General features: G+C 40.7%; 1 protein-coding gene across 1 annotated transcript in view; it reads left to right on the top strand.

Annotated features, from left to right (window-relative positions):
- The window catches only part of AFF3 (ALF transcription elongation factor 3), a gene marked incomplete at its 3' end in the record, with an annotated part of 327228 nt that overhangs the window by 189823 nt on the left and 122005 nt on the right, over nucleotides 1–15400 (top strand). Inside the window, exons 5-7 of the mRNA XM_082057341.1 lie at nucleotides 702–788; nucleotides 6175–6211; nucleotides 11413–11464. Of these exons, the coding sequence (XP_081913467.1) occupies nucleotides 702–788; nucleotides 6175–6211; nucleotides 11413–11464 (176 nt within the window). The remainder of the gene's footprint in view (nucleotides 1–701; nucleotides 789–6174; nucleotides 6212–11412; nucleotides 11465–15400) is intronic.

The raw sequence follows: 15400 nt of genomic DNA, 5'->3' as shown, positions 1-15400 counted from the left end.
TTATAACAGTATTTAATGTGTGTCTGCTTTCTACCTGAAGCTGTATCAAGAATGACTGCATGCAAGTCAGGTCAAGCCACATATGTCTCTTCACTATTTAAAAATGTCCTTCAAAACAACACAGGGAGGAGACAGAAGTGGGGTGCAGCACACCTTGTTTAGGGCTCACCACATTTCCGTGTCCTGCAAGGCACAAACACATTGCAGTTAGGAGCTTATTCAGCTCCTTTACAATGATAAAGGCAATTTTTGGAATTAACAGTTGAACAAGTGTTAAGCATTTATGATTCTGACCTTGTCTATGAAATCTACTTCATCATTAGTCTATAGTGTGTACCCTATTACTTGGTCATGAACTGAAATTTCTCTTCCCATACTACAAAAATAAAAGTTCTTCTGTTAGTCTCACCAGCCAGAATACACTACATGATTAAAACGTGGTTGCAGATTGTCAGAAAAATCAAACCTCTCGCACTTAAGATGCATTAACTATTCAGGGAAATGAAACGGTGCTTAAGAACTGCTCTCAAGAGTCTGTGATAAAAATCAATGTCTAGATTATATGTAAACTTGGCATTTCCTAGAAACTGCAGTAACTTAAATATTCCACTACCCAGGCACTCTTGCTACTGATATATTATCATTGTCTCCTGTTCCATTGACTTTCTAAACACACTTTGCTGTGCAATATTGTTTTTCAGGAGATGACCCATTCATGGCCTCCACCACTGTCAGCTATTCACACACCAGGAAAGGCAGAACAAAGCAAGTTTCCCTTCCCAAACAAGGTAAGACACACAACATCATGTATAACCGTGCCTCCTGCACCTCAATATATGTCCTACACGAGCCATAAGTGTGTGAGGTCTCTGGGCTGAGGTTGATGCTGTGCTGATGACCTTATCCGTGTGTGCCCCGACATCCCTTGCCTTTTTCCCGCTTACAGCCTCCGCAGGGCTACCTGGCTCTTGCTTACCTACCTCCTGGCTGTGACACTGATGCTGGCGTGTGGGTCATGGGTTCCTCACCACAACTGCAAGGCAAAACAGCAGGTGTCCCTGGTGGGGTGTCCAGATGTGGTGCCTTCTGTGGGCACCTGCTGAGTCCTCTGACTGGCACCTCTGGGCACATACAGCTGCTGTGAGTCAAGAAGCTCCTGCTGAACACCCATTGCTCCTGCTTCATTTGGCTTTGATAGCCAAGGTTTTTGTTGAAACCATTGTGGTCTGAGGTGGGTTTTATAATACACTGGCCTCTGCAGTTGGGGGCTGAGGAGTAAGGGTATATCCCCGGCCACCAGCCCAGCTTCGGGGGCAGCTTTGCTGGAGAGGCAGGCAGCCTAGTGCCGTGATGCCCAGAGGGGCCACAGAAGTATTTGTCAGGGAAGTATTTTGTCCCTCAAGGCACTAAGACCACTGGTCCTCATGATGGTCCTTTGAAACCAGGTCTGCTATTGCCTGTGTATCCCAGGGAGTCTGCAGAGCAGCATGGTAAAGCTCATCAGCACGAGCTTGGAAAAACTTCATTGGTAAATCAGGAGGGAACGAAATCAGATATCCTATGCAAGACCAAATAAAATTTTCACACTGTATCACAATATACTGCTTATATGCCACAAACATCTCATGAAGTGTTCAAGCTTGAAAGATGGTATTGATGCTGTTTATAGCCTTTCTCCTGTCAAAGCAAGCTCCTTTGATAACTTTAAAGTCTATTCTGCAAAATTTAGTGCAGGGAATAATTATAACCGCACCGCCAAGAAACCTTCAACATTTGCTTACAGTAAAACAGCTTTTCCGTGGATGAGAGTGTCATGATTTTGAAGTACCAGGGGTGTAAACCAAAACATCTCTGGCATGTTATGAAAGAAAAAGAAGGAAATCACTCACTCCCTATTTACTCATCGAAGGCAGACAGCTGATTGAGATGGTAGGCGTGCTAGAGGCTTGTTAAGTTAAAATAAGTCCAGTAGAAGATAGATGGATCAGCAGCTTACAAGCAGGTGAATTGCCCAGATATGGATGAGGAAAACAAAGTGGTGCCTGCAACTCTGAAATTTCTGCATAATGGTCACTGCATTATTTGCTTGCATGGCACACATGCAGATGTGCATGGGCAAGGTGTGCACCCACCAATGTGTCTGTGTGGCCATCACAAATGCACTTCCTCACAACTAAATGTATTGTGATAAATATAGGAATAGGAGAACCACAGACCATAGGGCAAAGATATATGAATAATGGTTTCTATTGACTTTTTCATCTTCTCTCTGCCTGTTCATCCATCTCTGGGAAATATTCTAATAGCTTGAACTACAGAGCTGCTTCAGAGATCTACCATACATTTTAAAGAGCCTTTTCTAGGTGGTTTCCTTTTCTCTTACCAAAGTAGAATTTCAATTTTATTTAAGCTTAGGATGGATGAGATTTCATGTAATAATATATGAGCACACTTTTGTACATATAATAACATCACAACTGTATTGTGGCCTGGATGATCTGCATGGTCAGAAATCACAGTGCCTTTTTTTTTTTCATACAGTGAGATGGGAAAGAAGTACCTAATAAAACTCACCAGAGTCCTAGAAAAATCCTGCATTACTGGCCATAGATCATGTTAATTTTAGACACCACCTATATTTTAAAATAATTAAAAGCTACTTCTGTGGCTTACTCTGAATCTGTGCAGTTGCAGACTTTAGAAGGAGTCTGCTTGTCACGCTTCAAAACGCAAAGAATGGATTCTTAATTTTTCAAACATATTTTTTAAACATCCATAAACTAGCTATTGCTTTTCATAAAGTGTGTAAAATCTTTTTTGGATCTCAGAGAGAATGTCTCCAAAACTCTTAGGAAGCTTTTCCACAGGTAAGCTACACAGCTGTCCTAACTTGTTAAAACCTAAAGCCTACACCAAACTGTTGTAGATCGCATATTATTCAGATAAATAGGCCTGTCAGTTAAGTAGTGGCCAAGGCCAGCAAAGAAGCTAAAAGGCTAAATTCAAGGCATCGGCTTTATCTCTTAGTTTCAAGCAATGCACGGTGCCATGAATTCATTTTCCATCTTTATGGCAGTGTTGAGAGATCAGTTCATTTGCAGTGAGTCTTCCAGCCAGAGAAGCAAGGAGGCTGCAATCCTTTTTAACAGAAGACAGTTCTGAAGTGTAAAGATACTCATCATTTTGGGAATGAGAAAAAGAGAAGCTTGTAGGACTCCTGCCCTGTTGCAGGGATGCAAATCACCATTACTTTTCTGTCTATAAAAACTGAGTTCAGCATCATTAGTTCCCATACATGCTTCACTGCTTTTAACCTGCAACTCAAGTAATTAGTGATCTGACAGCTTGAAACTTTAAATTTATTAATTAGGCTATTCAAGTTGCAAAGGCCGCAGCAACTATGACTACAATGGTTTTGAAATCAGTCTAGTAATAAAAGCTAAATAACTGAAGTTTATATATCACAAATGTAACAGAGCTGCATATTTGAAACTGTGCATGTGCATTTGTCCCTCTATATAACTACATGCTCTTCTGAGGATGCGGGGATGCATGTGCCTGTGCTGTACCTGTATATGAAATTGGACCTCATTAACATGGGAGGTCTGCATTAATGCAAAAGAATGAAAGTCAGGTCAGGTTTGACACGTGTGGCAGTGCTCGGTAGGTTTCCCAGCACAGCGCTGCTGGGAGAGGACATTTGGAGAACTGTCCTTCATGTAATAGAGGGCAAAAAGTTACATTTCATCCTTAACTTTGAATTTTCTTTCTCTGAGGAATTAATTTGTACTCTTGAATTTACTACGAAGGGGCAATGACAGTCTCTTTATTTCTTGTTTTTCAAAGCTTAAGGATAATTGAATCTGTGTGATGTGACAAGCTGTGTGTGCTTTCCTTTCTCCTATCTCTGTCACACTTTATAACATACAAATGATCAGGCACTATTTGATTGTAATTTTATTTAAAACATCTTAATAAATAAACTTTAAATGAATAATTAAATGCGGTAAATAAGAGCTCACTTGATGTTTGTGTGAATGACCTTTCATGTTCAGGCATTAATTCTGTAGTCTTGTGCAGGAAAAAAATGTTGTTAATTCTGCTGCATGCTTTGCTCTCTTTCTTCATTTTTACTATGATTTCATGTCTTGAAAGTTTGATCAGCTGTTTGATTTCTAGTTATGTGTAAGTGATATGGGATCAACCATCATTTTGTTATTTGAGAATTAATTTATCCACTCCAGGAGAACTAGTGTCTTGTCACAAAGCTATTGGGTGGTCATTCTCAGTAGAAGCTAAGTTATCATAGTGATGTTATTCTTTATGCGCTCAATTCATTTGGTTTTTCCTTTCTTCCTGATTTTAGCAAGCTGGAGCAAATGCACTAGAAAATAATCTCCAGACTTGGAGACTTCATCTTTGGTTTTTAGGTTACATAAAGTCATACTTTTTTCCTACCTCAGTGGGAGCATTGTCTATTTTGCTATGAGATTTTTGTATTAGCCTTTATTACTAAGAATAATTAGTTGATAATCAGGACACATATTTTAAAGAATCCGTTAAAAGGAAAAGTGAAAACGCTATAGCTCGTATGTTTTGGTGATGTCCAATTTGAGACTATGCAGAGCCAATGGCAGAGGTAAGATTAGAGCAGAGGGTGCTTTTTTCCTGAGATTGATGAAAATGTAAAAGAGCAAATGAGATCCTTGTTTAGTGGTTTCAAACACTTTTACAAACCTGAAGGTATTTCAGAATTGTTGTATTTCCCCAGACTTCTCTAAGTATATAAATTCACTATTCAGGAAACTGAACATGCTCTAATGGTCTACTTTTATCGACAGCCTGGTTGGCTACTGGAATAGCATTTAAATTCAAGTGTACATGTCACTACATCACCACTGCAAGCTAATCCTGACTTCTTAAGATCATATTCAGTCACCAGGAAAAAAAAAAAAAAAAAAAAGACAGGCTTTAATATGCCTTCATCAGAAGCATTCCCAAAAAGCTGAGGCAATTTGTCAAAAGTAGACAATTTCAAATTATTGAGAAATTATTGTCAGCATGTGAAACACAGTACAGATCTTTTCATACTGCAGCTGAAGGTAGAAACTCTTAGAGCCTGCCCAAGAGTTTGATGTCTCACATTTCAGTTGTGTAGGATGGCAGTGAATTGCAGATGTGTATTATAGCATAAAAATTACAGATTGAAGCCAGGCAGTCCAGAGAGCCTTGGCTCCTGAGCAAATGGTGCAGATTGAGGGGATTTAACTGAGCCCTCAGGACCCCAGTGCCTGTGGTCCAGCCAAGCCCTGTTTAGAGATGACAAGAAACTCTTGGGGCCCCCAACCCCTGAGGCTGCTGAGTGACTCAGCAGCAACATCTCAGCTCAGCCAAGTCAGAGCATCCTTGAGCTCTCTGGAGACTTGCAGTTCCTTTCTTGATGAGTCGTGCATTTGACCCATTGCTCAGCCTCTGTGGACTGGGGATCTGCTCCAGCACCCAGTTCCTCACTGAAAATGATTTAATCATTTTAGATTAATAATGATTTCAGTATCTTTTTGTTACAGTTTGTATTTGTATTTCCCTTCTATTTGTAAGCTTCTTTTATATTTTTATGAATGCAAACAAATTTTATTAGTAAAATATGTGAACATTTGCATGTGAGGAAAAAATGGTCTGATTTATTTCACTGTATTCGTAGATATTGCGGTTGTGATACAAGGTTGACCTTGTAATCTCGGGGACCCAGAACTAAAGTCTGTATTTCCATTCTCTGGTGCTGTCAATATCAACCTGTGAAAAGGAAAGACCAGCCATGCTACTACCTCAGGAATCCAATGGTCCATGAAACAATATTGGTCTTCTCATCTAAACTTATAGAAGATAATAGACGAGTTTTGGCTGATCAATAAATGAATAGTGAGCAGGAGAGTTGTAATAGCTATACAAGGAATCGCACCATTAAAGGGTTGTTGTGAAATACATTTACAAGCCTTAGAATAAATAGATTTTCAGAGAAATATTGGATTTATTCTTGTAATTGAAAATTGCTTGGAAACTGATTGAACAATTAACAATATTGTCTGTATTATTAAGATAATGTTCAAGCAAATATTGCACCTAAAAATTCCTGTAAAAAAAACCACAACATATCTTTCTTCTATTTTAATGTAGGAATCGCAACAGGGATCTACAGGGCACAGCAATACAAGTAAGTACCAACTCATTTTCTGTCTGCATTGGGTGGAGGGGATGACAATGACCATGGAAAACAAGTGACTGATAGAGTAATGAAGCAGCAGCAGACTGGGATGGCGCAGAGCCTCAGCAGGCAGCACTTGGCTGTGGCCAAATGTGGAGAACTGGACTGAAGAGTCACCGTCAAAATGTCAGCTCTTTTGGTGGACTGGGAAGAACAAAAAGGTTTCATTTCATTATGGCCATTTCATTATGTAGATGAGAAAGACTGAAAGGGCACAAGAGTGGCTTTTTTAGAAAGCCAGAAAAGAGCTGACCTAGTTGTGCAGCCAGATCCAGACTGCCAGAAAATTCTGCAGGAAGGTTTGTTATCATTTATCTTTCATAGGCAATGGTATATTTTGTGACTATTGCACAGAAATAAGCTACATGAATCCTGCCAAACTAACACCAGATAATGTCTCAAAGACCATATGGCTGTGGGTCTTTTTGGCTAGCCATGTGGACAGGGGAGTGATGTGTGCTTGTGTGGCTCCTGGTTGGGGCTTTTCAGTGGACTCCAATTTACAATTCATGATGCAGATCAGCAGCACTTTAATTACACTTGGTTATGGTAAAAAACTTTGCAGCTGTATTGAAAGGAAAGATTGAATTGTTCTGCGAAACAAAATATTAATCCTCTCCCCTGACACCTCTGACTGTTGTTAATGTTGTCTTGCATATTAAAAATGCATGCTCCTATCCTGCTCTCAACATAAAATCATCTCAACCGAAAGAACTATTTTGCTAGCTTCCTGACCTGTCAGCTAGCACAGAGCCCTGTTTGTAAATTATGGGGCTGTGATGAAAAATGCCCTGAGCTGGTAGGCAGGGCTTTGGAAGTGGCTGGTCACCCACTGCGTGAGGGAGAAGACATCCAGAGAGACAAGGCCGGGAGATGTAGGCTATTAAAATGGTGTGGCTCTGTGCTGGGGAAAGGTCAGCATGTGGAAGACAATGTTGCGAAGAAACATGCAGCGGTGTCACTTAATTGCTGGCACCGGTTTGATATTGCTGCGAGTACCAGCACTAAGGAAATAATAAAAGGCAAAGGGGATGAGGTTCTGTCAGAAAATAATGAATACAGTAATGAGAGAAAGAAGCACAAAAGGGCCATAATAGAGAGGGCTCTGTGAACACACGCAGAGTCAGGAGCATGACAAACACACCAGCTGAGCTGAAGGCTTTGCAATGACATCAGAGGCCACAGTGTTTGGCCAGCTTTGGTCATAGTTTCATTTTGAGTATTTCATTTGTTCAAAACTTGAATAAAACAGATTGGTTCTGCAGACCCAACGAAACATGCTTTCCTGTGGATTAGGAAATCGGTCCTACCTCCTCACAACTTCCCTCTGCTCCTTATTCTGGTGGTCTCTGACCTCACTTTACTTTCAGTTTCCCCATCTGCCCTCCCACACCACAGTACCTCCAGGTTCGTCCTACCTCCTCATTCATTCTGCTCAGCAAAATCAGCATATATTTGCAGCTGGACTGGAGCTGCACTTGTTACTGCCTGGCTGAAGGCAGCCAAACCAAAGAACAGCTGAACGCATGCAGAAACATTTTCTTCATTGGGGGCAAAAGTTAGGGTGGCTGTCAGACACCCGGACACCTTTCCTGATGTTGCAGAGGGAATTTTACTACCTCTGAAACCTGTGTCCATGAGGATTTCTGTTGAAGTGGTGGAATAAGACATCAAGTAAGACACAGTTAGAATGAGACATAGACCTTACCAGTTCTTTACATGGAAGTCAAAGGAAATTTGGGAGATAAGGGAACTGGATGTGAGGAAATGCCAGCAGATGACTCTATGTGGGAAAGAAACCTAATGGTCTATGTACTGTGTTATCCAAATGCACATCTTCAGAGTCCCAATTAGCTGTTATTTCCCATTGCACCATGTCTTCTTTGGAATGGCTCTTGAGCCTGTCATTTGCAGTGGTTTTACTCCAGATGCAAATGTCTTTCTCATGGATAACATCTGCATTTCTCTCATCTTTCCCTCTCAAGGAAATCAAAGCATTTAAAAATCCATAATGGCTGAAGCTATACTGCTCTGTCACAATGAATATTATTTATCCCTGTTACCCAGAAAGGGAAACATGGCCTGGTTAGTTTGAGTGACTCACTCAAATTCCAGCTCTGAGAAGAAAAATCCTTTCCTCCCCACCCGCGATTCAATGACAAAATCCTACAAAAGTTCATTTGAAATTCATTTTGAAATGAAAGAAATCTGGACACATCTCCTCCGGTTGTACATAAAAAGGTTAGGAAGGGAGTTGTATGAGGTGAGGTAGAAGCTAGCAAAGAACTCCCAGCTCTGTAGCTGAGGATCAAAGGACTGATGGTTGTTTCCACTGTGTGTTTCTGGAGGCGTGTGTATGCATACAAATACCAACACACAGACACACACACACGTCCATACCTGTTTCGGGAGACATACACAGTGCTTAGCACCTGAAATAAGTGTGCCAACAGCAGTCCCATAGCAAAGTGGGTAACATATTTGTTGTCAATTCCAAAAAGACTAAGAAAAACAAAGGATGACACGTGTTTACACATAAGAAGAAGCCAGAGCTAGAGAGGATTTAGCAATATGGCAAATGCCAGCCTCCCACAATGGTACCTGCATGCATTTGGCAGGTTATATGGCAAATGGAAAACAAATCTTAGTCTGGCCAAGAGTGAGTGTGAAACAACTAAATTGTTCTGAGAGGTAATTCCCTTTTACATATGCTTATCCAAAAATCTTATCTGTACCATATTTGTACTATGCTTAGTCTATACACATTTTAAAAATGTCTATAATTCAGTCAAGTGAGGACAAAGTTGGTAAGAACTGATAAAGCATTAATGGTCAGATTTTCTACTCTGATAGGCTGGACTGATGTGCTTCTACTATCTGTACAGGCTACATCCTCCCCCTCTGCACAGAAGCATGTTCAGTGACGATTAGCATAAAAGCAGCTGCAAATGCTTACTGTAGGGTAATTCATTAATATCCAGTTTGGCTAAATCACAGAGATTCCCTTTTCTCTCTCCTCACAGTACTTACACTCTTTCCCTTGTTGCTGCATTAACATACATTGCTGAAAGTAGAACTGATGTGAACTCTGCTGGCAAAGCACTCAGGAATCCATATTCCTTCTTACACTCAAACAAACCAGCGTTCATGGTAATAATTCATCACTTATAAAAAGTCCAAGTTACAAATAGAAAATCTTTGAATATACGCCAACTGTTACTGTTGGTTTCTTGTTACAAATTACCATAATGCAGATGAGCTCCAGGACTCCAGGCACCCTAAGCCTGACAAACATATCTTGTGGCAACAACTTTCTAACCAAGTGAGTTGATCATCTGGATATACTTTCTGAGGTCTCTGCTAAAGTGAAAAGTGACCTAGAGATTATGGAGTGGATGTATTCCATCCTGTGTGGATGCCCAACTCATGCCTAAATTTTAGGTGCTTTTAGCTGTTCTCGCACAGTAAGTGCTTAACTTCCCTAAAGGTCCACAGAGAGGCATCGATGTTTTTGAAGTCATCCAGAGCTTTCCCCATCCTGCTCACTAAAGTTTAGGCATCTACACTGGGTAGACACAAACCCTTCCAGAGAGGAGGATGAGATCTAAAAGCACAACAGCAAAGTGTTTGCAGTACCCAGAACCTCTTTTATAAGACATGTGCTTCCAGAAGGTCGCTGTCTAGAGTAAGTCCTCTCCAGCTTGCTTCTGTACATCAGTGGAACGACATTGAAAGCAAAACCCTACCTCTTCTGAAGGCAAGTTTTCCAGAGGTGCCTCTTACAGCTGTTGCTGACACCCCAGCGCTGTACAGAAACAGAGGGTGAGGACTTGGTCAGCAGCAAATGGATGATGCATAAGTGCTCATGTGCATGGAATAGGTTGGGGGCTGGTCCAAAACCCACTCAAGCCAAGCCACTGGGCAGAAAATCAGACAACAGCGAAACAGCCTGACTAAAGTAAGCGCTTCTCACATTTTTTTTCAGAAGGCACAGGTGCATTTTGGTTTAACGAAGCTCATTAAAAGGTAATGGAGAAAAACACATCCATCAGTAAACCAGTCACACTCAACCTCTGTGCCTCCTTGTCTGCTAGGCAACATAAACTCCTGTGTAGACAGCTATTAGCATCCAGCGACACACAAGAGGAGAAGCAGCTGCACAGTTGCTAGGTCCAGAATTCAAGTTCAAGGTGATTCAGGTGGAGTCTGATACCCTGTATATCCATCGTAGAGCTAAACAAAAATCTTACACGAAAGTGCAGCTCTCTCAGGTAACTCAGAGAGCAATAATTACAGCAAACATCAGCCTTGCTTTTCTGTGCGGGGAAGAAAGGAGGGAGAAGACCTTGACCTGACTTAGAAGAAGCCGTACCACCCCATCAGCTAGCAGCCTGCTTCCTTGGTGTCTGTGCTATGTAACTAAGTTGTGTTGGGCAGGCATATTATTTTGGACCCAAGAATGGGATCATCACAAGTGCACATGCTGTACCAGGACCCATGTGAGTTGTAAGGAAATGTGAAGAGGCATCCCTTGGGCCTCTGATACTAGTCAAACATTGGGGTACCTGGCTTCTAGGGTTGAGTGCCTAAGCCAAAATATACAACCTAGTGAAGAGGACTTCCCCAGACCCCACTTACAGGAGCTGAAGATCCGATCCTTAATCTGACAAAATGAATGTGGATCGAAACATCCATTGGCAGAATTTTGTCCTAATCACAGCCTTACAGGCTCTCCTGGTGCTGTTTTGCTGCGTACGAAATAATTACTGTTCCTGGAGCGAGATTTTGGAGCATGTGCGTGTTGGATGGGGTACACTCTTAGTAGAAGAGTTGTACAGGCCTGGAGAAATCCTTTCCATTGCCCCAAAGCCTGCTATCCCTGGTAAAGCTTTTATCCTCTAAACAGCCTTTCTTGTGGAGTTTTCTTGCCTGACAATTCCAGAGTCTGTGTGGCAGTGACAAGAAAAGTCAAGCCAGGGCTGCCCCCCTGCTTGCAAATGCTCCCGCAGCCCCGTGATTGCCTTGGCAGCAGTCTGCACGTGTGGCAAGAGCGGCCAGTGTTAGCGATGAGTGAAGGGCTGGACATGTCACATCTAAGCAGTTTCCATATTGACCCATTTCTGATGTCATTTTCTTCTTCTCTTTTAAAGGGAAAAGCGATGTAGAGCCAAAGAGTCCAGAGAAAAGCGCAACCCATACATCGTAAGTCACTTTTGTGTTTAAGGTTGGAGAAGGCAGCTGTGTTTTTATCAGATTTGTTGAGCAGAATAGACTTTGTTCATTTTCATTAAAATAAAGCTCTTTCACTGATGCTTTTCTTGAAATGGCTTTTTAGATAATGACTAAACATTAATTATTCCTAGAACTTTTGCATGCTGGTAAGTCAAAGATCCTTGCAAGTGAAATGGCTCCACATCATGCTAAATAGATATGATTTTTGTGGGTGTGCAAGTCTGGCCTTTACAACTTGACTTCAACATTACCTTAATGCTGCCAGAGTTTGTCACTCTAGCTAAAAAACATCATGTCACATATGCCTTTGATGTACTGATGTAATTTTAAAAGACTGCAGTCTGCAGCTTCACCTCTGAATTACTTGAAATCCAATTACAGCTATCTCTGGTCTCTCACTATTTTGGTGGTGATTTTGAATTAACAAAAGAATTTGAGAAATAGATAGGAACAGGCACTTGTAATATATCAGTGTTCACCTTCACTCTACTGCAACAATAGAAGCTTTTACCATTTTTAACTCTAGTATACAAAGGACTGAATTGTTTTGCCAACATAAACCAGTCTATGAAACAGATGGGCTGCAAGTTAAAAAAAATAAACAGCATCCATCTCCCAAACTGAGCTAGATAAGTAAATTCCTTTAATATCTACCAGGCAGGAGCATTATGAATTTCTGCTAAACCGTTCACCTTTTTAATCTCATTTGAGGGAGGGAAGTTCTTGTAACAGTCAGTCATGTGAATTTTAGAGTGCATCTTACCCATAATTTATGTTTTCTGTTTCATGTTATTTAAATTCAGAGCATTATATCATGTAAATCTCACAAGGTGTCACCATTTGTTACATGTCCAAAAGTAGTCACAGAAGGAGGTACAATAATGGTGATTTATTGTGGGATGTTTTGATTTCTGCTGCAAATACGCATTAAAAATCCTCTGGAAATGAATATAGAAGAAGATTTGACATGGTGTAAGAAATGACTAGTCCTGCAGATTGTGTTGTGGAATGTAATTACAATATGTGAGCATATTTAGACAAACTTATTAAATTAATTAAGCATTAGTAGCCTTATACCTTCTGATAGTATGATTACTGGGAATGGTTAATAGACTGATTGCAATAATTATCATTTTTAAAAATAATATCACAATAAAGACTAAAAGAAGAAGAGTTTTAATGCCATCTGGAGGTATTTTGGAGAAATGAACACATTTATTTTTGCTGATATTTAGCAATATGTAAAACATAAGCTCTCCTCCAAAGTGGTGGGTTGTTTTTTTTTCTAGTTAATCAGTGTTTTATTCATGAGTAATTTTCTTTACTTTGTTTTCTTCTCCTTCATCAGATTAAAACCATGTAAGATCTCTAAACCCACAATAGGGGTGTCTCTGAATCCAGAATTTGGATTCAGACATACTCCCCGATATGTTTATGGTTTTGGTTTGAGACTGCCTGCTGTGTTATATAGTGTGCTGTATTAGATACAGCAGACTTTAGAATCCGTTTAGGCTTGAAAAGTTCCTTTCCTAATAAGAGATCTTAGTACAACCATCTGAAACTGTGCTGTCTGCTAGATATAGTAGACTTATAGTGCTTATCTTTAAATTGTTACTATATGCTAAGGCTACCCCACAGCAGATATTGGTTCCCAGAGCAATTTTTAGTAGAAACAACTGGTTACCACTGATGAATGACTGTGTTCAAGAAGCAGAGGCCCCTCTAGCTAGAGAAATCGTTTGTGTGGCAAAGGAGGCAGAAGATGATGAGAGGAAGGGAACCAGTAAATGCTGTGCCAAAAGAGGAGGAAGAAAATGAGAGGGATGCAGCTAAAAAGGAGGAAAATGAACGACAAACACTAAATTTTCAGAAAAAGATACAAAACTGAGAGCAGTGGAAGAGGAAAAAAGAGGTCAAACAGTAGAAGTGAGAAAGAAGGGAGAGCAATACAAGCAACAGCTATTAACTAAAATGTTTGTGTTACTGAATAGAGGGCTGGATACCTGAGTGATACAGTGAACTAAATTAACTCATGTTGATGTGTGGGTGCACACTGACGTCCCAGTTCTCTTTCTACTGCCTTCTGTCAGCCTTCCCCAGGTTCCTTCTCTTTTTCACCTTCTTCTAGGACAGACTTTTATCCCTGTTTCTCAGGCAGTCGTGAATACAGACTTTCTCTGTTCCTTTGGGGATGTTCAGCTTGTGCACACACAAGGTGCACAACCAGAAGGACTTGCCGCACAGACGTATGCACGGTTGCGTTAGCGCATGTGCTGGGGTCTGTCTACATCAATGGACGTGCTCTTCCACTGCGAACATGGAGATGGTGGGGAAGTGCAAGGGGAGAGGTGTGCGAGGGGGCACAAAAGCTGCCAGGGATCCCTGTGAGCAAAAAAAGCCTGCACCCTCTTGCGAGGTGTCATTCCCCTGAGAGAGCTGAAGGGGTTCGGTTGGCATCTCCTGGCAGGGGTGCTCAAAAGAGGACATTGACCTAGGAGAGTTGGCACATTCATGCCTGACCAGGAGGAACTGTGGATTCGTATCACCATGAATCAGTGTTTGCCTGTGAAAATGGAACAAACAGCAACAAAAAATCCCACAAACCAAGTCATGTTGGCTTAGATAAAAATAACAGAAAAGACAGGGAGGAGCAAATTAATGTTTCTTTCTTACAAATGTCTTTTTTATTTTCCTCAGGCATGTTACAAGCCACACACTCAAGCCAAGCTTATATGACTCAATGGCAGTTAATTTATCCTTGGTGCAGATTTACTGCCTCCATCCAAACATTATTTATGCAGCTTCAAAGGACAGGTTGATTACCCTCCTGAATCAGGCAGTGAGGTGCTTGTGAACTGAGCATTTACATGAAGTCTTCCCTCGAGGCGTTTCTCCTGTCTTGTCCAGTGGGCTCCAGGTCTGCAAATAACAGATATGACCCTGTGACCTGGAGCCCCAGGGCCAAACATGCTACCTGTAACCCCCAAGAGTATAGAAATTTAGAGTGCAGGACTCATGGTCATCTGTTCGGAAGGGTTTGGGTATGGTAAATGTATCATTCTGAATAGCATTATGTATAGGGTTTTTTTCCCGTATGCATTAACTCCCTCCATAGACATGGTGTGACATAGCTCTCCACTGATAATAATATTAAACATTAAGAAAGCACAAATACACAAAGCATTAGGTGATAAGCATTAATTGATGCAACATCCTAATGAGGCAGATAAATAAGGGCAGTTATTACAATGCTAGAGATAGCTCAGATGTAGGAGAATGATGCAAAAGCAGAGAGGAAGTCTGAGCAGAGCTGTATCCTTTTGCACGATATTCCTATGGCCTGTACCACATAATAATTGCTTGAGCTGGCACTGAAAAATTGTGATAAAAGGTGCAAACAATACAAAAATGTTAAACTGTCTGGAGTCTTCCTCAGTTGATTCATGTTCCTTGTAACTGAATACTTTTAAAGCCATGAGAATTCTGGATTTGAATGGTTTTGTTTTTTGCTGTACTCTTAATATATACAGCTCTTTATGAGTCATCTGCTTACAGCTTTGTTGAGCATTTGTAAACTTTTAGGAATGTTCACAAATATCCAGAATTGTTTTGTTCTTTTGTTTTTTTGATAAACGGTTCAATTTTCAGTGGTCAGAAAACTTTCACACGTTTTGTTAAGCACACCTGATTTTTATTAAAATCCTTTATCCCGTTGGTTTTACCAGTCGTAATCTGAACGGCTGCATTAAGGAGCTGGGAAGGCATTAAGAATGAGTGCTCTTTTGTTCTTTAATATTTTCAGGTGCAGGATTTTAGTCTTTCCTTGGCAGAATTCGATCCTTTCAGTAAACCTTGGAACGTTGCAATTAAAACTTTTAATTTTATAAAACTTCTGTGCAAGGAAAA

Source organism: Streptopelia decaocto, assembly GCF_964273445.1.
Source record: "Streptopelia decaocto genome assembly, chromosome: 1".
Taxonomy (NCBI): domain Eukaryota; kingdom Metazoa; phylum Chordata; class Aves; order Columbiformes; family Columbidae; genus Streptopelia; species Streptopelia decaocto.
The sequence above is the reverse complement of the archived record's forward strand: the minus strand, read 5'-3'. Positions and strand labels throughout refer to the sequence as shown.